This window comes from Amblyomma mixtum, chromosome 10 (assembly GCF_055824585.1).
Source record: "Amblyomma mixtum isolate Tamu chromosome 10, ASM5582458v1, whole genome shotgun sequence".
NCBI classification, from domain to species: Eukaryota; Metazoa; Arthropoda; class Arachnida; order Ixodida; family Ixodidae; genus Amblyomma; species Amblyomma mixtum.
In genome coordinates, this window is record NC_143021.1 from 110442977 (window position 1) to 110466292 (window position 23316).

The 23316-nt window shown below is 49.0% G+C and overlaps 1 protein-coding gene and 1 pseudogene across 1 annotated transcript in view; one reads left to right on the top strand and one right to left on the bottom strand.

Moving 5' to 3' along the window:
* Positions 1-10118, bottom strand: part of LOC149326661 (achaete-scute homolog 2-like) — a 30415-nt gene extending 20297 nt beyond the window's left edge. The window contains exon 1 of the mRNA XM_089562977.1: positions 9277-10118. Coding sequence (XP_089419103.1) covers positions 9453-10025 — 573 coding nt within the window. The 5' untranslated portion in view covers positions 10026-10118 and the 3' untranslated portion in view covers positions 9277-9452. The remainder of the gene's footprint in view (positions 1-9276) is intronic.
* Positions 10119-21101: 10983 nt separating this feature from the next.
* LOC149326663 (uncharacterized) lies at positions 21102-23032 on the top strand (annotated as a pseudogene).
* Positions 23033-23316: the final 284 nt, after the last annotated feature.

Genomic DNA, 23316 nt, shown 5'->3' on the forward strand with positions numbered 1-23316 from the left:
GCCGCGGCGAGGCAGAGCGTAATTTTATTTATTACTGCCTCCGCCTTCCCCGCTTCTGCAGTGCAGGCGGACAAGGCACGGTACCAAGTGCGATGCCCTTCTTTTTTCTCCGGCATGGTATTCGTTTCTCAGGCAGCTCTTCAACACGCAAAATGGGAACAGCATACGTGCGTACGCACTGTATTTGGCAAAATAAATATATGCCACGCGGCTTCACTTTCTTCTGTGCGCCTAGAGGCCATTACACTGTCCGCTGAATGCGTCCTACCGAGAGGTAAGCCGGAAAGCTCTAGCCAGTTTGAAACCACCGGGCAGTTATAATATACCTTAGGCGGGAAAAAGCAAAAGGGTGAAATGACATTAAGATAGTGTACTTCGTACTGCGCATGCGCCACGCGGTGTCTCAAACCCAGTATTAACGTACGCAAGTGGTGCGTACTTTTCTTCGCGAGTTTAGCGTGCGCGGCAGTGGAGTAAGTAGAGAGACAGCGCTTTTAGCATGCCACAGTGCGTCGAAGCAGGAACCCTCGCTTCGGAGTGAATTCGCCGATGATATTGCCTTTTTTGCCTCTTTCACTGGCCATTCAAGGGGCATCGAACTTTCGCTTCGTCTCATCGTGCGTACAATAAAATGTTCGGGCAATAAATCTGCTCTGTGACTTATTTCGCCCAGGGATTCTGTCACGCCACGGCTTCAGGAGAAGCGTCGGTTTGTTGACAGAAATAGTTCCCTGTCGCGTGTTCGCCAAATGCAGCCGGTACAGCCAGCGATGACAGCGCCGCCCACCGGCAGGTAGCAGCCACATTAAGGCTCGTTATAAATATTCATTCAGAACGACGGCTTGACATCGCTGCTATGGCGCAGTGGATTAGAGGCTCGTGTTGCGTATGGAAGGTCGGCCGTTCGACTCCGCTCTCTGTACTGTAGTTTTATTGTTTTTTAATTTCATTTTTTTCCATTTTGTTCCCTTTTAGGTCGCAAATCGTGATGCTTAGTGGCATATAACGCCGTTTAAGAGGATTTATTATCCCTTTTAGGTAAGGCGTAGTGACAATCTTCAGTCACCGTGATCAATTCACCGTGGTTTCAAGCCTTGTGTCTGTACAGGCTGCAGTTGGCGAATACGCTTCCCTGTCTAAAATCAGTTGCCGCCGCTATGGGTGAAGTAATATTTGCATATCCGTTTTCATACGCTGAACTAAAACTACAGGTGTGATATGCAGCGCAACGTCTCGTAAAATGCTTGCTTGTATAAGGTACGTAAGTGTGCTTCTTACGTTTCTGACGCTTGAGGGTTAGTCGAGCGGTAGGCCATGTGTTGGACTTTTGGTTTCAAACGAAAAGACCGATAAAAATTTAACTTTTGAAAATCGGTTTTAACCGAAAAATATCAGTATTTCTTGGCATAAGTACGAGATGCACTCAGTCAAAGCTGAAAATTAACTATGCAGGGAATCAATCGGTGTGATGAGACGGCGGCGTTGTTGGATAAGCCGCGAAGTTGAGCGATTTCACACATTTTTCTGGTTGTTTAAGCTCCTCGGTAGACCGGCAAGCACGGTGCACCATTAAGCTGCCTGCTAGTTAGGCAATGTTTGCTTAATATCATCACCCGCGTTGAGCAGCTAGTTGTTTGAGTAGGTTCATCAACTGCACGTAGGATACTGCCATGAAAGAGCGCATGGTCGTCATGAAAAGTATCATGCTCGGGCTACCGCGACGATTGAGTCACAGTTCCATCGCTGCCGTCAGCACACAGACCACGTGATACACCACCCTCTCGCTCAACCAAGTGCGACAGCCCAAAGGAAACTTGTGAAACTACTTCTCAGAAATAAATTCCAGTTACGCTCTTGACTGCCGGCTGTCTCATTAAACGTGCGTTTATTTTTTTAATTACGAGAGCAATGTCTTCTACAAGCACACTTCCAAACGCAAAATTACTAGTAAATTACGTTGGATACTGGCAAACGAACTGTTAATGCTGACATAAATGCCGAGATAGATTTCAAGTCACTTTTTACCACACAGAGTTGCCACAGCAAATCACCTGAAAAAGTCAGTAATTCATCGAAAATAATATTCGCGAAAAAAAAATCGAAGATTGCAGTTTTCAATAAACACCGAAAAACGTTAGCCGAATTTTCAAAAAATAAAAACAAATCAAGAAGTCCAACCCCCTAGCCCTAGGAAAAAGAGGGGCAAAAATTAAGCGCATAAAAATGAATGCCGTGGTAGTGAAATCTGGAAAAATCTTTGTCACATGCTCATACAACGGCTATCAGTTTCGCAGATGGCCAGTGTATCGAACGTAAAAAAAGTGACGGGTTGGAAGGTTTAGTGAACAACTGTGTAATATTTTGCGGTATCCGTGGGTCTTACTGGAGAGCTTCATAACGACGTCTTCAAGGGCCCTTCAAAAAGACATAAGGGCGCTTTGTGCCGTTGCAGCCAATCAGACCAGGACTGCTCGCTTTCTAGTCTATAATTGCCGGCGCACAGCCTATGTTTTGCTCTTGAAACGCAATCTTAAGCTACGCGATTTACAAATGTGAAGCGAAAATTCGCCTATGGGCCTCTGTCGTACAATGTTATTTCATATTCCGTCCCTGAAACGAGAACATATAGTTCAACCCTAACATTACCGTCCCACAAAAACCACAGCCTTTACGTTTCCATTTGATGGTGTTTAACCAACGCACTTTACACCATTCCTTTTCACCTGAAACCAGCGCAGGGTGCAACCGCGTTGACCCCTCCATGACTCCATCGAAGAAACCACATTATTTAAGTCTGCTCTCACAAACAACGTTATGGAAATTCTTAGTCATTTTCTCCTTCATGACTTTTCTCGGTGTTCAGCCTTATGAGTTGCTTTCTCTTTTCTGTTATTTGTTTGCACTTCGTCGCGTTTTGTTCAGTAGTGAAATATAACGATCATACCTTCTGTAATGCCCGGGTGGGTGTAATGTAATAAAGGACGTTAGGATCCCCCCTAATACGAAAATTGAACGCGGCTCTGTCGATGTCTCCGGCAACGTGAGCTCATTGTTTTGCTTTGATACGTCGTCGGCACGTCCGGCGAAAATGTTAGTTCGATAGTAGTGTTAGTTGAAGAAGTCCACGATGTGAAACGCACAGCGCGAGAGTGTGTTGCAGTTTAACACAAGCCGTGATCGGGTGGAGGCTTATTGTTTTGCTTTGCTGGACCGTCGGCACGTCTGGCGGCAGTAGTATTAGTTAATGAAGACGACGATGTGCAGTACACAGTGCGCGAGAGTGTGTATTTAAGTCCGACAGCAGCATTAGTTCAAGAGGACGACAATGTGCAGTGCACAGCGCGACAGTGTGCTGCAGTTTAACACGCGGGTTATCGGCTGCGGCACAGCACTTTCACAGCACGTTAATATTGGTTGACTTCCCTACGAGGGAATACGACTTTGCTACACAAACTGCTCCACCCAATGAATGTAATTGTGAATGGTTCTCGTTCACACCCTGTGTCCACCTCTTCGTCCGTCAAACGGGGGTGTCCATTATCCCCACTTCTATTTCCACTCTGCTTAGAGCCGCCATATATAAGCATTCTGCAGAGTAGTGCCATTCGAGGTTTCCGTATACTTATTAGTAAGCTGAAAGTATTAGCTTATGCAGATGGTCAGGCTTTTTTCTGCGCAAATAAGCCTAGCGTCAATGCAGTTGTTAACTTAACTGAGCACTTCGGCACAGTTTTGGGTGCCCAAACTGCACAACACTATGTACTGCACAAGAGTTCCGGTCTGTGGTTTAAATTATGGCAGCCTACACCAGCTGAATATGCTGTCGTGCCATGGACAGTGACAACTATTGGAAAGATCGCGCATCCGCTGTAAAGCGCTACGCTTAGACATTTTTCCCTTCCGCGGTTAGACATTAATCGCCAAGGCTACCGCCTGTAACTTCCTTCTAGCAGCCAACATTTATTATGCTTTACAGATTAATCAGTGCGTGAGGACCTCTATTAATCGCTTTCATAAAGACATTGCAAGTTTTGTTCGGGGTTCATCCGTGGAAACCGTGATTAGTTGCTGCTTTGCCCCCATTGACTGCGCCGACCTGCGCTGACCGTGTTTTGGGGGTTAATGCATGAGATTTATTTCACTGTGCGTTTCCTATCAGTCCGTTTTTCAAGAGTTCTGATTTTCAAAATGCGTGTACAAAGACTTTATTTCGATGCTGTTCCGTCCTCCTATTTACCGATCGATGCACTTTGGATTGTCAGGACATGGTGTTCTTAAGCGGGTGCGAAAAATGTTACTTTCACCTTACACTAATACTTTCCTCTACAAGTTAGAAACGTAAACGTTGCCCGTGAAGACTCGACTTCAGGGAAAGAGCATTTTCGTGTCATCTGGGAACTGCCACCTCGGTGATATTCGTGAAAGAACTGCACATTGCTTTGTTTATTGTAAATACACAATTCCGTTCCCGGATGTCTTGCAAAGGGCCTTGAAAAAGGCTAATTTATTTGACTTCCCATACCATTCGCTACCTCGCCTCAAGGCAATACGTTGATGGGCATCTTGATATGTCTTTTTTTCTCGTTGGACTACACAGCTTATGGAAAACTAAAATGATGGACCGGCGCTGTGAATCAGTTGTTGCGATGAAATCTCATTTCTGGCAATTGGTTCTTATCTGAGGGAAGTGTGTGAACACACCGACTTCTAACGAGAGTGGCATTCTCTCTTGGTGAAATGATCAGCATTACCTCCAGTATAGTGCTCTGTTACTCTACTTTTTTGAGATGTCTTTCCTGAAGCATTTTAAATAGGTCATGTAAATATAACATATTTTCAGTGTAGTAAATGCCATGTTTTTAAAAAGAAAGCATGCGGCGATAGCCTAGTGCTCTCGTGCAGTGGCCAGCGAAGCTGATCTCTTCGCGGCGCCGCGGGTTCGAATCCCAGACACGGCGATGTTTATATTTATTTATACTTCTACTCGGTTACACCAACAGCGGCACGCAGCTCGAACCACGAACGGGCGCTTAAGAGCTGCGCTCTTATCTAAACAAATTACAGCGGCGAGAGGACGCAAACTCACGCAGCTCCATTCCGTGCACTCTGCTGAGCCACTAAACGGTGCCGTCCAGTGGACGCCGGCAACAAACTGCATCCAGTTTTCGTTCTCAGTAAAAATCAGTTCTACTCGTTCCTGTTATGTTGATAAAGATGTTTCTAGGAAGTTTACCGTCATTCGACTCAAACTCGTATCGTCAAAACCTTAAACAACTCCGTGATTATTGTTGGGATGTGAATGGCGGGGCAGCACAGCTTCGGTCTCTATTAGTCAATAAAAGCTTCGTCTTCAGTTGAACTAGCCTCCTAGTCATTTCAAAACAGTAACCCTGGATACAGGCAAGATGAAGACTGAGCAACCTTACTGCAGCCATGGTCTTTAACACGACGGGCATTTGCCTTCGCTTCCATCCAGCGCATATTATTTTAGTGAAGAATACGCACGACGCGCGTTGCAAGTTCCCGAAGTAACAGGACGCCAGAATGCGCACGCGGGCCCAAGAGGTTGTGCGCTCACGTTCACAGAGCAGGAGCGAATGTTGCTCGGATGAGGCTCGCATGACTTTCGCCGAAGCTAAAGTGTAAGATTTTCGGCTGCAGCTGAAGGGCACTTCCAGCGCGACTTCTTAGTAAAGATCCCATTGAAGAAGACACACAGATGCGAAAACAGGACGTGGCGCAACAGGTCTAACACACAGCTATTTGCGCCACGGTTTGCCTCCCCGCAAGAACTCTGCGACAGGCCTCAAGGTGCGACACCACAATCTTTTCGCTATTAGACAAGGTGCGTGAATTGCAGGGACGCTCCACTGTGTGCGGACGAGGCGCTGCTTCGGGCGTCGCCTACCCCTCCGCACACGGAATGCGCGCCCTGTCTTCCACGCCTGGGTGAGGAACTTAATTGGCGCATCCGGTGCACAGCCGCGAAGCGAAATTATCCCCGCTGCGGCTAAGCCCTGCGCGTAACTTTACCGAATTAAGTATTGTCGGCTTCCACACAACCCATTACGCCCGAGTTTACCGGCTCTCAACAGGGCTTACGCCTCGCAACCAGTGGGGGAACAACGGCTGCGGAAGGAGCCGTCGGGACGAGATTTCGCATGATGCTCTTGCAGCCTTCGTACGCGTGTGAGTGATATGTATCAGCAGCGCGAACACCACACAGGAAGAAGAAGGAGAAGAAGGTAAAGAGCGCTGAACTTCCAACTTTTATTTGAGCAAAAAATTGAACCCGCACTTTTATACACATACCAGGTAAAATCCCACCAGGGGGTAATCAAGGCGTTCTATCGAATTGGGACCAACACGATGTCCAGGGCATCAAAATGATAACTACTATCACACTATTCAAAGACTTCCATGAAAAGCACGAATGACATGCGGAAAAAACAAGACAATGTAAAAACAGGGCTGAGTGTGCGCGAATGGAAAAATGGAAAAACAGGGTTGAGGGCGCGAATTTTGCTAAAACCATGAGAAGGCAAGAACACGGTAAAAAGGTAAAAACAGGGTTGAGTGTGCGCAAATGGAAAAAATGGAAAAACAGGGTTGAGGGCGCGAATTTTGCTAAAAGAAACAAAGAAAAAAAAAACATGAGAAGGCGAGACACGGTAACAACGTAAGCGATGCGAAGGGATGAGCGCCAACAATTAACACGGCTAGAACTAAAATGCAGGGTGCCCCTAAAAACCAGGTAAAACCAGAGAGAAAGGTGATTTCTTTTTCAGATAATGAGATGGAAGGGGTGCTTACGCAACCTTCTTTGAGCCCTGAGATGTAGGTAGCTTCAATGATTTCGCGTGTTAATTGGTTTTTATGTTTCTTTAGACGGTTGCTCATCCCTTCGCATCGCTTACGTTGTTACCGTGTCTCGCCTTCTCATGTTTTTTTTTCTTTGTTTCTTTTAGCAAAATTCGCGCCCTCAACCCTGTTTTTCCATTTTTTCCATTTGCGCACACTCAACCCTGTTTTTACCTTTTTACCGTGTTCTTGCCTTCTCATGGTTTTAGCAAAATTCGCGCCCTCAACCCTGTTTTTCCATTTTTCCATTCGCGCACACTCAGCCCTGTTTTTACATTGTCTTGTTTTTTCCGCAAGTCATTCGTGCTTTTCATGGAAGTCTTTGAATAGTGTGATAGTAGTTATCATTTTGATGCCCTGGACATCGTGTTGGTCCCAATTCGATAGAACGCCTTGATTACCCCCTGGTGGGATTTTACCTGGTATGTGTATAAAAGTGCGGGTTCAATTTTTTGCTCAAATAAAAGTTGGAAGTTCAGCGCTCTTTACCTTCTTCTCCTTCTTCTTCCTGTGTGGTGTTCGCGCTGCTGATACATATGGATCGCAACCAACTAGCCCGACAGATGGTGTTATGCGTGTGAGTGGCGGTGAACAGTAGTGCAAATAAGGAGCTTGATATATTTGTAGCGCTCTTTAAGGCACAGTGCAAGAAAACAGTTGTAGCTTGAAAGATTGACAACTTTAGTTCAACGAACGTTTAACCCAGTCAAGCTTAGTGATAAAACTCCAGAAGGCTGTAATTGTAACGTCTTGAAATAACCAGTCATATACAATAACACTGCGCCGACCTCCCGGGTCCTGCGAATTAATCTATTCTAAATAAATGATTTTATTCTGTGCCAGAAAAGGTGAAATTATCTGCGCATGGCGACGAGCGCGGCTGTCTTTTTCTCTCGCAAGATTGCTACATCCAGGAATGACGCTTCGCTGCAGCAGCGGGATAGTGTGTTGCATGCTTCTACACTTTCATCCAACCCTCAGTGCGTTCTTTGTCTAAGCGTATGTCTCGAACGTGGTCAAGCCGGAACGAAGCGGTGTTCGCTGTCGTTGAAATCTTGTTGCATGAAAAGAAGAAGTTCATACACCCTCCAAGTAAACTTTATCATTGGGTGTATACGCACGCCATGACAAGGCTCAACCGTCGGCTTTCTACTACTGGAAAGTGTGGTGTTAAACGTGTTGGTAAGCGAGTTAAGGACGAAGTATACGGCATGTAGTCACAGCATTAGACACGACGTGAGGCCCAAAAAATAAATTTCCTTTCATATCTTCTTTCCTCGTACATAATTACGTGCTGCATATGGGTCAGCCTCATGACCAATTCCTTCTTTTTGTAGTCGCTGCAAAGTGCTGCCACGGTACCGGTACCGCAAACATATCACCCGTGGCGTAGAATTGGCAGCGCCAGTTACCCCGCATCTTCTACGAAAGCGCCTGCTTGCACCGAGCGAACGCAGATAGATGGTGCCACATTCAGAGCGCTCCCCCTACAAGAGGCTCGTTAAGCGGCGACTGAACACGGGAGGCCTCAGTGACTGGACAGTAGCGCATTTCCCGCACTGGAACTCTCACATGAAGCGATTAGCGCAAAAAGATTTCGTTTAGTTTGGTTATGGGGTTTAACGTCCCAGAGCAACTCAGGCTATGAGGGACGCCGTAGTGAAGGCCTCCGGAAATTTCGACCACCTGGGGTTCTTTAACGTGCACTGACATCGCACAGCACACGGGCCTCTAGAATTTCGCCTCCATAGAAATTCGACCGCCGCGGCCGGAATAAAACCCGCGTCTTTCGAGGCGGCAGCCGAGCACCATAACCACTAAGCCACCGCGGCGGCGATTAGCGCAAAAAGGACGAAATTGCAGAGTGCAACGGAGAATCGATGCACGCTAACTGGCAGACATGAGCAAGAAATCGCTATTTGTCAGGCCATAGTAGCTAGAAAAAGGAAGCACGCTACAAGGATGCGGCGCGGCTTACAATTGCGTTCAAGCTTCTCTGCAGTCGTGATTTCTCCTCATAGCTGTCGACTTTCCCCGAATTGTCAAGGTTCGAGCAGTTGGCACCACTTCGCGAACTCTTCGCCTAAGTAGGAGAAATAGCTACAGCATTGAGAAAATTAAGAGACGCTAGAGTAAATGAGCTTGGCCCGAGGCAGCAGTGGGCCGCGAAGGCTGCGATAAGGAGTATTTAAGTGCTAGACGGGATACTCGGCCGCGAAAAATCACTGCTTTCATACTTGCACCGTCTCTGCATACCCAGTATTCTCCTGTTTCAATCTACGCAGATAATATATGCGAGCAGCTTTATTTTTCTATATTTTGAGCTGAACCACCAGCGATCTTCCGGCGCGCACTCTACATTTCACCGGCCAGTGTTTTCCACGCTGTAAGAATTATTCAGCAAGTCACACTCACCTTCTAAACTGGTCTACTCCAGCGGTGTCTTCAAACTTCAACGGACTCTCATTGCGGGAAACCAACAACTTCGATACGACACGAAAGATGAACACAACGTTTGAAGACGGTGAACGTGAAATGTCCCAGGCATCATCCCCCGTGAAGCAAATCCCCTTCCCCGCGGTTCCCTTGTGCTAAGAGGCGTAGCCGAACCAATGAGCCGCCAGTTCCAAGAAGTGATTGTTCTCCTCCCCACCGCCGTCACTAGAAGGCTCCAATTCACCGACGAGGCTCATGGGTGACCGCACACTTCCGCTGAGGCCATCCCCCCGTTCTCCTCTCCCGCAGTGGCCGGTGACACTCGAGTCCGGGCTCGGGCTTGGACCCAGGTCGGACGGCGCCGGAGACAACTCGTTCACCGACGACGCGGGTCTCAGGTTCTCCCTTGCGGCCTCTCCCAGCAGCTCCTGCAGCCTGGTGATGTAGTCGACGGCCGAGCGAAGCGTCTCCACTTTGCTGAGCTTCTTGGAGGCGACCGGCCAGTCCGGAAGGTGCGACCGCAGCGACGCGAAGCCCATGTTGACGAGGTGCACGCGCTTGCGCTCGCGTTCATTGCGCCTCTCCACGGCCGCCGAGTAGGGAGGCTGCACGGCCGAAGAGTGCAGCGTCGTCAGCTTCCGGGCCGCCGCAGCCTTGCAGCGATGGTGAGCGACGTCCTGGGGCCGGTGCTGGTGGAAGACGCCGGCATCCATCGGCGGCGACGCCATGGGACGCTAGTCTTGCGCCGGTGCGTCGAGATGCAGGACGTCGACCAACGCCGAGCTGCGTCCGTTGCCTCCCTCCCAGCCAACGGTCGCCGGCAACCGCTCCGGTTCGGCGACGATACGCGAATGGCCCCGCTGTGTACTCGGCGTTCACGTAAAAGAAGACCAGGTGAGGGTGACGTGGTGGAAAGGAGGGTGGAAAGGGGGAAAGAAATGCTCTTGCCTCCCGGGGCACCCCACCGCCACGAGGCGTCTCTGCTCTCGTTGAGGAGGCACACGCGCGCGCGCGACTTGTGCCCTCGCCCCCCGGCTGACGTCTTCTTGCTTCTTTCTCTCCGCAGGAAGAAGGGCTCCGCCGCCGCCGCCGCGTCCCTTGAATGGGACGCCGTCAGGGTTCCCGCAGTGCGTGCGCGGGGCTGTTCGCCAGAGTCGCATCGGCGTGGTTCGGCGCCGCGAGGAAGGCAGACCCGCTCAGGCGAGGAGCAGCCGACTGCGACATGGACATTTTTCGTCTTCGCTTTATGGCTCATTTTTTCCTTGAACCATATAAGCAAGCACCCGCATGAGCTCAGGATGTTCATACCCGCTGCGATGGCTCAGTGCCTGGCGTTCGGATCCGAAGGACGCGGGATCTAATCCCGATGATCCATAACTACAGCGCAAACGACAGGACAGAGATGAAGAAGGGACACCACACAGCGCTGACTCACAACTAAAGTTTTATTGGATGCCAGCAGGTATAAATACCTCCCTGGCGGCTAGAAAGAATGCAGTCCACACTTACATGCGTGACTGACATGCTAGTATACCAGTCACGTGCCGCCAAGCAAATCACATGCGCGAGAATACAATATAATCAGTCAGCATGCACTTGTCAATATTCGCAATCAAGGTATCGTCTTTCTTTTTCTGACAACGCGACAGATGAAGCACTGATGCATTCTTCCGAGAGCCTACCTATTAAGTGAGCTTCAATGATCTCCCTTGCTAACGATTCACGGTTCTTTTCTAACACTGCGCTTTCCTGATAGTTTGGCGCACAGACGTAGGTATCATCGTCATCTTCATTGCCTTTGCAGTGCCTGCAATGTTTCGCCACGTGGCCAGAGATAGCGACACGGGAGACATTATACTCATGCTCTTTGAGTCTTTCGTTTAAACATCGGCCGGTTTGGCCGATGTATCGCTTACCACAAGACAGTGGCAGCGAATATACCACCCCTTCCTGGCAAGGCACAAACTCTATTGCGTGCTTTATCTGGCACTTGCGCGATTCTTTAATCTCTGAATTTACATTCTTAATTTATTTTTATTTTATTTATGAATACTGTGAGTTAACAAAAATCGTCGGATATTGGCCGGTTGGTCTGATCGTATGCTCGTCCGGCGACACGTTGCCGGTTGGGGCAGCCCAAACTTCTTGAGACCAAACTGATTTAATCAAGACGAGACCAAAATAGAAACACTTAGAGAAAAGGCGGTTCAAAAAAGGCTGTTAAAAGAAGGGCCGTTTAAAAAAAAAGGCTGTTTAAAAGCGGCCGAGACTGAGACTCGGCGCACTCGTCCCGCTCTTTGTTGCAGCGGTTTTTATCCCCTCGATAATTGGGCGGAGCTTTAATTAACCGGCTCTCGCCCAATTCCAACCAGTACTGCTGCAGTTGCACTGCACATAAAAGTAGGCGGAGCCCAGTGCTCGCCAGAGCCCGACTCTAGAGGCGCCAGTAACATCCACTGCTTAGCTAGTCAGTCGGGGGTTTAAGAAGTCGCCGACCTTATTGTCCCCACCCCCACCTGGCAGCTCATCTCTCTTCAATGTTCGTCAAGGGATCCTTTCAAGGGTTCGTCGGCCCCTTGGTCCCCGTTTCCCGCAGCCTTGGACAGCGTCCGAAGCGCGCGACGCGCGGTCGCCATTCCTAACCCCTCCAGACGGACACGGTAGGGGGAAATTAGCTACTGGCACCATAGGCGTCTAACTTAACACCTCCCCACCAAGAATGTTGGGTGGACGCTCGCCGTACACACAACATACAAAAGTGCGCAAAAGCACAAAAGATCTGGCCGTCAATAACATAAAAAAACGCCACAGCACAAGGAACCCGACCGTCAACCGGACGCTGTACTAACAGGAACAAAAAAAAAAAAGGAACACTTCTGTGTCCTACTAACAATAGCAGAAAGAATGCTCAGCAAGCTGCCTTCAGGTATGCAGATACAAGCACAGTGCATAGCTTGCACATTTCAAGGAGAGGCAGACACGCACAAATGAAACCCTCTAGTAAAAACATTCGAAAATGGTACATGGAACAACATTGCAATGAATACAAGATGAAGAAAACATGACTGCACAGTTTTCATGCAGTTGCACATACATCGCAGCATGATCCCAGCGAGGGCAAAACAGGCATTATAACATGGCGCTCTTCGTTACGCATGGATTATGTGCCATCACAAAGGAAAACAGTTCACAGCAGACAAAACAGCAGACCCTCATGATCATGTCCAATTTTTAGTCTCTTGGCCGTAAACTGCTCTCGTTTCCCCACTCTCACCTACTGCCCATTGTGTGCTCGAGCCATATTTTACGCTTATTGCAACCTGACAGTGGCAGAGTGGATTAAGGCTGTGGCCATTAGGTGTTTGTCGCTATCCACCAGGATCGAACGCGTCACCTGTTCGCATGAAAGTGAACATTACGTGCCGCAGCGTGCACAGTCGTCGCATTCGTCCTTTCCAGTTGCGTAGCTCATTTTCTGCATCGGCGGAGCCGCCGCCCGTGCGCGCATATGGGGCGCAGGTCTCCGCGAAAGCCTCTAAGCTCTCGTTCACAAAGGGCCTCTTAAAAAGTGGCACGGCCAGCTCCACCAGTTCGCCATCAGCGACATCTCGGTTTGCGATCCACCTGTTGCGCAAAACCGCAAGGTGATCGCGGCATGGGTCGCGGTGCCAACCTATCAGCGGAGGTGTACCTTCGCCTCCCTGAGGGCATGGAACGAATTCTCCGGCGCCCGTGCTCTGATTCCACTTATCTAGCACCAAACTTTTCGCGATGCCAGGCGAGTCTGAGTTTCCTGGGTCGGAACAGCCTGGCTTGCCCAGCTGTTCTTCCGGCTTCTCTGACGTCGGTATGAGTGCTGCGCATGCTGTTGACCACCCATGCCGCTTTCGTCAAACCCTGCTTTGCATACTGCCGCTTCAGCTGGCAGCAAAAGGTAGCACTGGGCAACCCGGCTGGCCGAGCATTCCATGTCGTCGTTCTCATCAGTGCCATTAGCATCGCTAATGACACGCTCGGCTGCCTCGCAGCACTCGACCTGCACAGTCTGATTGCAGGTCGAATTTTCCGCAGTCACATCCGTGGAGCTCACCTCCACCTTGGGAATTAAGAACTGCTGGTCTGGGTCAACAATCGTGGTTGACTCCACAATTTGCGGCTCCTCAACGCCAATGCTAGCTGTATTGTTTGCCGGAACCTGTGCTACCTCTTTACTGTCCTCGAAAAGAACCGACTGAATGCCGCTGACCCTGTCGTCTTTTTTCACTGCCTCGATTTGCGTTTCATCAGCGTCCCATACGATGCGGTAGGACGGCAACTGTGCTGTCTCCCGCAGTACTCTAGCCGCTCTCCGTGAGCGTTCCTCCTCCTCAATTCGTTTCCTCTCCTGCCGTAGCTTCTCTTCGGCTATCGCTAGCTGACGCTTGAGGTCTAGAATGTACGCGTCGCTTCTCTCTTTTGCTCTGGCTCGCTCAGCCTCTGACATTGGGGCTCGCTCATGGCCATCCCAATATCCACAGCCATAAACACTTCGCGAGCCTAATGTACTCATTGCGCCTCGGTTACTTTAACCTTGCGGCTCAAGCACTCCCGAGGCAAGTAAAGTGAGACTGGAGAAACTCACTCTGTTATCGGGCTGTCGATCATGGCACTTGCAGCGCAGCAGCGGCAGGTTGCGTCCACAGGCGCAGATGAGTAGCCGGCATCCAGGGCTCGCAGTTATACCACCACGTCCTCGCAGTGGATGGAGTCGCCAATCTCAGGTGCCGCCGAGGTCGCGGCGCTTCGCTCCGTCGGTCTCGCTTCGCTCGCTCCTTGGCGCTGTCGCGGAGTCTTGGCTCCGAGGCCTCTCGCAAGGGTATCGCCTCACTTGTATCTTGGTCTCCGGGGCTTCTTACCAAGATGTTGCCCCGCCAATCTTCCAGAAGGTACTGCCTCCAACCGCTCGCAGAAAGCCGCTCGGACTATCCTGGTCACGGCACCAGTTAACAAAAATCGTCGGATTGGCCGGTTGGTCTGATTGTATGCTCGTCCGGCGACACGTTGCCGGTTGGGGCAGCCACTCCAAACTGTTAAAAGAAGGGCCGTTTAAAAAAAAGGATGTTTAAAAGCGGCCGAGACTGAGACTCGGCGCACTCGTCCCGCTCTTTGTTTCCAGCGGTTTTTATCCCCTCGATAATTGGGCGGAGCTTTAATAAACCGGCTCTCGCCCAATTCCAACCAATACTGCTGCAGTGGCACTGCACATACAAGTAGGCGGAGCCCAGTGCTCGCCAGAGCCCGACTCTGGAGGCGCCAGTAACGTCCACTGCTTAGCTAGTCAGTCGGGGGTTTAAGAAGTCGCCGACCTTATTGTCCCCCACCCCCGCCTAACAGCTCATCTCTCTTAAATGTTCGTCAAGGGATCCTTTCAAGGGTTCGTCGGCCCCTTGGTCCCCGTTTCCCGCAGCCTTGGACAGCGTCCGAAGCGCGCGACGCGCTGTCGCCATTCCTAACCCCTCCAGACGGACACGGTAGGGGGAAATTAGCTACTGGCGCCATAGGCGTCTATCTTAAAGGTGCACTGAAGAGGAATCTGAACTCGTCTTTTTGCCGCGGGAACTCAATCTACACGTTCCGAGCATTCTTAGAAACTTCGATTTATTGCCCTGTGTGGCCGATTTCCTTAATTAAATCGAATTAACGTCCGGCTACCGCCTTTTTTTTTAAATTCTGCCTCGTACGGTGGGCGGAGTCGACCGACGCGGGGAGTGCCTTTCAGCCAGCTCCATGGAGGCTTTGCTTTCGCTTCATTTTGTTTTTTTAGGTTTCCGTGAATAAACAGTTTAATTTGCAGATAATATAACCGCAAAATAAGCCCGCAGAAATAAAGATACGCGCGGACTATTTGCTTCTACGGACTACTACGTATTACTCCGCCGATGGCAGGGCGGCAAGCCGCCACGGGATTGGGTGAGAGGCACTCCCCGCGTCGGTCGACTCCGCCCATCGTACGACGCAGAATTCAAAAAATAAAGGCGGGAGCCGGACGTTAATTCGATTGAATTAGGGAAATCGGCCACAGCGGGCAATAAGTTGCAGTTTCTAAGAATGCTAGGAACGTGTAGATCGAGTTCCCGCGGCAAAAAGACGAGTTCAGATTCCTCTTCAGTGCACTTTTAACACTGTGGGTTGACAGTATTCATAAATACTGGCTGGACAGTCGTTCGGACAGTATTCGGACAGGCTGGACAGTCGTTCGGGCGCCGAAAAGACGACATCAACGCCTGCATGTTTTCCGATTCTTTGCAGATTGTGCGACACTTTGTGAAGATATGGCAGCAGAACAATCTTCCTTTTCTTCGTCTCTTTAGTACATTCACTTTTTCCCTTTGATTTAAACTTTTCCTGTAGTGTTCCTGCCACGGAAACTAATAATTCAGACGGGTAACCTGCCTTTGCCAGGCGGTCTACTTGGTTGCGAAAGCTATGCTCCAACCTGTGTTCACAGGATTTGTTCACTGTGTTGCTAAAAACGGTATGTATAATTGCTCTCTTCATCAGCTTGGAGTGAGCTGATGAAAACGGAAAGATGGGCTTAACAGCACGGGGCTCATAAGCCCAGCTGTAGTTATGGAGCATCGAAAACACCAACTCGCCCAACAAATGCTTTTATCTAATCCCGGCCGCGACGGTCGCATTTCGATGGAGGCGAAAGGCAAAAACACCGTGTGTTGAGCGATGTCAGTGCACGTTGGGAACCCCGGTCGGTGAAAATTAATCCAGTGCCCTCCACTACGACGTCTCTCATTGTCCATTTGTCGCTTCCGGACGTTCAACGCCGCAATTTACAATCTCTTCAGAATGTTCAGTGAGTCATCTTAGTCGTTCGACCGGATCGAATCCTGCGCCAATTCTTTAAGCGACACCACACGCTTTTGAGCACTAAGCACACATAGACTACACAGGCGCTCTATTATTCATATGTCAATGTGTTAATTGTTCGCGTTTCCTCAGCGCTGCTAACAGCACGTTTCTGTTTGGTTTGGTTTGGTTTATGGGGTTTAACGTCCCAAAGCGACTAAGGCTATGAGAGACGCCGTAGTGGAGGGCTCCGGAAATTTCGACCACCTGGGGTTCTTTAACGTGCACTGACATCGCACAGTACACGGGCCTCAAGAATTTCTCCTCCAAAGAAATTCTAGCCACCGCGGCCGGGATCGAACCCGCGTCTTTTGGGGCACGTTTCTGTTATAGGAGGCGTCTAATGCGAGACGCCTAATGCGCACCACCACTCCAGCGGCTGATTCCCATCTGCGCATATTAAGAGTCGCATTATACATTATGCATCGCAAGAATGGCTGCTTAAAACGCCCTCCTCAGGGATATTAACCCAGCTTAAATTCAGTCAGGCCGTTTGTGGCCATTCTACTTGTATTCTTTAGGCTTTCAAAATTGGGCCGTCGTATCATTGCCTGTGGTTATTGGACAGTCACAAAAAATCAATGAGCTCTCCGCGCAAGAAAAGTTCTGTGGCTGCGAAGCCTCGTCATAGGTAAGGATGGTTTTGCTTTTGAGTAGGTTTGATGCTCTCCAGGACAGCGGCTTGGGCATGTTGGTTATTCATTTGTGACGGAACCGCGCAAAACACCGGGACAAGAGACAAGAGAGCTCGCTTGTCTCTTGTCCCGGTGTTTGGCGCTGTTCCGTCACAATTGATGCTCTCGTAGACTGTCATTTCACGGTCTACACTTGCATCGAAGGCTGAGTTTGGTGACGCACTTGCTCAGAGGTTTTGGCTGGTACAGGACGGGACAAAGTACTGCGGGAAGTACTCATTGTATCATGCCAGCATCAACGTTCATTCGAACTTTCCCTTTCCCCTGCGTGGAGTAGCAGGGCAGGGCCATGTTGCCACAGGCCGACCTCTCCACATTTTCCTCTCATTTAAATTCCTTTCTCCTCTCTCTCCTTTGTCCTTACACTGAGTGCATCACGTATGTAGTGCCTCCAACTGTATTTTGCTCCACATATAGAACAATACCTGTATTCAAATGCATTTTTTCTTGTAAAATTGAATGCACGAAATGCCCATTCATCAGACTGAAAATGGGTCTGAAAATGGGCTTGAAGTCGCAAGTTTGAGCTGCCCAATGTCATGCTGCTGGTTGCATATCATCAAGCTATTGTAGCTATTGTAGTCACCGGACTGCTAGTTCGCGAAGAGGACCGATCACGACTTGGACCCGTCCTTCAAGCGGTCGCTTACTCCCGCCTATTTTCTAAATAAATTTTTCTGCAATGCAGTGGAAGAAAATGTTATCTTACCTCGACAAATGTCTATTTAGATACCTTGAACTGCTTTCCATATCCTACACAAATTGTCAATGTTCTTTTCGAGTTAGCGGCGGTTTCCATATCCTTCGGCTTGATATTCAGCAAGTAAGCATTTCTTAACGCAGATAAAATTGTAGCCTTCTATTGTGTGCACATATTACCGAGGTTCTGAATATCGTAATTTTAGCAGCCATCTAACTAGTGCTTGATAAATTTAAGCGATTTTTATACTTACGGCTAATCAGTAGTTAAACGAGAACAGAAAACTGGGCAAGTTGGAACGGATTAGTCTTAAAGCAGCGCGAAACGCAGAACGAAGTGGAAGAAACGAAAGAGCGCTCGTGTCGTCTCTTGTTTCTTCCACTATGTCCTCTGTTTCGCGCTGCTTCAAGGTGAAGCAGTAATTAAAACCTCAGGTTGAGAGAGTTTAAGTTTCGAATAAATACGATGCTGTAAGCACTCAGAATCATCATAATTATCAGCACTATGCCCATTCCCGGAAACTGTTTCCGATTACACCAGCAATGCGCCATATTTAGCGAGCATATCCCGGCAGATTTCCTTATCTGCTTTGTCCACACGACTGTCTGCCCTCCCTCGTTGAGTTGTTGTTGCCTTGAAACCTACTCTGTCATCCTATCCTACCATCATCTGACTGTTCTCCTCTTTACGGGTCCCACCCAAATACCATTCCTCTTCCTCATCGAACTAGCCTATCAACAACTTGTGTTCGTTCTGTGTATATACGTCTGTCTTTTTGCGCGGTACCATACCACTCTAATTTTATCTCAAAAGCTCTCTCCGGACTTCTTCATTCAATTTCAATCCCTTTCATTGTCCACCAGGTTCGCCCTCAATGTTTAGCGATGGAGCTAGACACAACTACCATCTAGTGTGCATCAGCCTGCCATTGGCTCGTATAAATGCGAAGCGATAAAGAATATTTTTGCAGTCTCGAGGATTAAGACATCGAAGGCGAGAGGGTTGGCTGCCCCGCCATAAAATCTCAGATTATGGTGGTCGTTGAACGCGAAAAGTCGGAAAAGATCTATTCTTCTAGCGGCCGATTAGTTCTGCATGAGGACTCAGCAAGAATTACACATTGCAGCTGCGGAACTACGTCACTGGGAGATGTTTCGTCACCCGCCGCGGTTGCTCAGTGGTTACGGCGCTTGGCTGCTGGCCCGAAAGACGCGGGTTGTATCCCGGCCACGGCGGCCGAATTTCGATGGAGGCGAAATTCGAGAGGCCCGTGCGCTGTGCGATGTCAGGGCACGTTAAAGAACCCTGGGTGGTCGAAATTTCCGGAGCCCTCCACTACGGCGTCCCTCATAGCCTGAGTCGGTTTGGTGCGCTAAACCCCAATAAATCAAATCAAATCATGTTTCGTCAAACGCGGTGCCCTTTCTTCGACTCCTCTCACATCCGACATATTCCACGCATGCCTTGTGGGTGGCATTGACGATTGAATGGGAGCCAGAAGGGCGGTGCCCGTACACAAGCTGGCATTTGCTGCAGGTCCCAAATTGGACTCGAGGTGTCGGCAGTCCCTGACCCGATGTCATGTCACGTTCTTCCATTGCTGTAAAAACAAATCTCTGGGTGCGCAGCCTTGACGCAGAAGACCACGAAGCGCTGTTGCTCTTTTTGAAACAATGTCACACATCCGTTCATGTGTGTTTATGCACATTGTTGCTTGATAGCAGCCAAGGGTGGCAGCCAATGCGCCACGCTAATAACACGTTCTCCGACTTAAACTTCAATATCGCACTCTGAGTAGTGCATAATATGCAAATCACAAGTCAGAAAAAATGTATTCACCGCAGCGGTGGCTTAGTCGTTTGAGCATCCGCTTCGCATGTGGGAGGAGCGGGGTTCGATCCCCAGAACAGCCGCTTCACTCAGTCTCGCCATGAATGAGGCACGCGCCGGACCCAAGCCATGCGTGGCCGTGCTTAACAGAGCTCGTGTCACTAGGTTCCAAAAGAGCTAAACCTGTGTCAGTATTTTTATGACTCTATTACCAGTTCTAGGCCATAAAATGTATTGACGAAACATATTCTGCATCTTTTTCCATAGTCTGTGTATATTATAGGGACAATGTAAGTTGCATTCTTATGTAAGCTGAATTTATTTAACACTTGGGAGTGGCGACAACTGCTGTGAGCACAGAATGAGCATCGCTCTGCTTTTTCGCTGCAGTTTGGTGTTCTCACTGTATGTTACGTTACATATTTACATTCTTCCTGATCTTTCGTCGCTGCTGTCAAGTGGTGTTTTTGAGTGGCTGTTTCTGCTTGGAATAGATTGAACAATGACAAAAGATTTTGCGAAATATAAAGAAGAGGACAAAAATGATTTTGTAAAGCTGACAGAGCAAGTGAAGCTGAAATCAAAACGGCACGAGAATCACTTTAAAGAGACCGGCGCAATGATATACGGGAATTGCGAACTGAGCATAGAAACATGACTGACAGTTTTGAGTTCGCACATAAGGATATTGACCAGTTAAAGCAAAAACTTCAGGGTGAAAGTTCCAAAAATGCAATGCTAACCGCAGAGAACGAGGTAATGCAAGCTAAATGCTCTAAACCAGAAAGCGAAGCTACCAACCTTGAAAATCTGCTGGTAAGTATGGAACAGTATTCAAGATTGCCAGTCTGGAGATTAAAGGAGTCACGACGAGTTTCCATGAGAATGTTTTGCAAATTTTTTTTCATAATTAGAGGACTGATCAAGGAGCCTCTTAATGAGTGCGATATTGAAGCCTGCCACCGTGTTTCGGCTCGAAAACCTGGTATATCTAATATTGTAGTTAAATTACCCCTGTCTACCCAACGACGTGTTTGCCTCAAGGCGTGCCGAATGGACCTTGGAGGCAAGGGCAATGTACGTTGCACCGTCTCGGTGCGGGACCCCACAGGTACAAGAGGACACAAGCGACTATGGCGGATGTCAAGGGCCGTCGTCTTTGGTGGCTGTTCTAAGTATCGAGCATCGCGGCGGGCTGGCGGGGGACTTCCACAACATTCAAGAACGTCCCCAAGGGACAAAGGCCCACTTCCGCCCTTTATATGGTCTCGCATTCCGACCCTTCGTGAGATGTCTTCTGACGGACAGGTGTTGGCAGCCCGGGGAACCTTCGGCGCGTCCGAGAACCTTGCATCCTGGAATAAAATTTCTCCTTCCTCTCCTCAGTTGCTTTTTTTCTGTTTGAAGCCTTTTTTTTTCACCTTCGCCACTCCATTCCCTGCCCTTCCTGGTTGGGGATGCAACAAAACTGCTCGACCCCTGTAAAAGGTGCACTGAAGAGGATTCTGAACATGTCTTTTTGCCGCGGGAACTTGATGTACACGTTCCCAGCATTCTTAGGAGCTGCGACTTATTGCCCTGTGTGGCCGATTTCCTCAATTAAATCTAATTAACGTCCGGCTCCCGCCTTTTTTTTTTTAATTCAGCCTCATACGATGGGCGGAGTCTACTAACGCGTCGAGTGCCTTTCAGCCAGTTCCGTGGAGGCTTGCCGCTCCGTCATCGGCGGAGTAATACGTAGTAATACGCGGAGTGACTTTTTGAAAATGCGCACGTTGTTGGCCGAACTACGTTCAGCCATTTGTGTTTTTGTAAGCCGATGAGATGGACATCGACGATCTCACAGAGCTTGAAAGAGAGATTCTTCGGCGGACAGCAGATTTAGGCGCCATCTCTTACGATAGTACGCCTTTGCGCGATACGGCCGAAGATAGCAGCAGTGGCCATCCGTCCGGCCGTACCACGGACGAAGACTCGGACGCCGATGGCTCCGAGGACGGCTAGCAACGAGTGGGAAACGTGGACTGGTGAGTGATATGAACTCTATTATGCTCGTAGCACGCATCGCTGACATCCGTTTTCTGCGAAGGTGCCAGTGCGACGGCTGCGCTGCCATGCCGACAGCCATCGAGAACGTCTGCTGCCGGGAATGCCCGGCCGCCGTTAAAAAGCAGCCGGGACACAACTGCATCACAGCGCACCCCGAGTTCGGGTATCTTTGCCTGGACGAGGGTGTGCTGCAGCTTGCATATTTAAACATGCGGCATTACCGGCAGCCAGGCATGGGCGACACCGCGAACGAGTAAGTACAACTGCAAGCTTCACGGATTGCGTAATAACGCTACCGGTGCTAGCTCTTGCAACTACGTTTATTGACCACAGTGCGATCTAAAGCGCATACGCATGCGGTGCTGTTCTATTTAAAAAAAAACGACAGAGAATGCCTAAAACTTCGTATACAGTGCGGAATCACGGTGTGCTATGGCCATAACCACTGCAAAAGACTGCAGCTGTCCACTGCGCAAACAAATGGGATCAGGATAGTTTGCACTGACAAAGCCCATTACTGTGCAGGAGACAGACTCATTCTCCTTTCAGGAATTAGATAAGAGCTATATAGCATAAGAAGCATGGAACCTTTTTTTACCTTACATGCTGTCATTTTCAGAAAAAGGAACCTTATTTACAGTTTCAGGAACGGCTGAAAATAAGGCAGACCTTATTGACTGCTAGTCTAATACATGTCCGGGTTCAGGTACGTCGGGATTTTGGCTGGTTTAAATTTATCTTTATTGCAGTTGGCAGCAACTGCTGAGCCAATTCGAAATTTCAAAGGAGATTGTCCTATCAGAAGTGGGCTTCTGGCACCTATATATATAAATTTCCTTAGTTGCAGTGATAACATAAATACTAGTAAGTGTGATGAAAAGTGTGCTTTTGGAGCATTTAGCAGAGTTGTAGAACTTGGTTCCCATATATGGAATTGTACATAGTGTATATTGCCGCCCAACACCTATCCTTTCTTACTATCGCTCCCCCCTTTCTTTCCCTCTCCCTGTCCTTTTATTCTCGCTAGCCGCAGCTCAGGTTTGGATGGCAGATGCCGCGGCTAGCAACATCGTTAGCTTCCATTGTTATTTTTTTTATTATCAATAAAGAGCCACTAGCAACAACAAGGGAGGTCAGCTTGAGACATCTAGAAAAGAGTGAACATTGGGCCTCAACCTTGGTGTGCATGCTTACTCAAGTCACCATTGTTTAGTGTAGTTACAGGAATGATTGTTTTTGGTTCAAATGAGTAAATATGCAGAACAGGCACTCTTCTGGCTGAATTAAAAAAATTAGGAGGCGGCTAGGGGTCAGAACATTCTGTCCCCTCCCGACTTGGATGCGCATCTGATCAACTTCATCCTGTGTACTGCTTGCTACATCTAATCATTGGCATTGTTTCAGGCACTACCGGTTTGCTGCCTACAGGCAGTGTGTGCTCTGGCTGTGGGGGCGGATTGGGCGCCACAACAGAAGGCCCCTGCCCGCCTGCATGGTGAAGGCAATAAGGGCAAAATATCCTGGTGAAAACCATGTAGGTTTTCAGCTTGCAACTCCTTAAAGCGGGTAGACGACGACGACGACCAAGAGCGTGGGAAGAGTAGAAGACGACAACGAAGTTCGGACTGTGTTCTCGGTGCCGCTAGCAGCTGTTCTTTCCTATTTGTAAATATATTCTTTCCCGCAACATATTTGGTGGAGGTGCGGCTTTCCCCTACGTCTACCAACGGCGGAGCTCCGCAGCGGCCGCCAGTTGCCTTCCCTCATCATGACCCAAGACGCCTCCCAGCAAACCTCAGCCCCGGCCATGACATCACTCGTTCTTTCTCCCCCTTGTGACCCTGG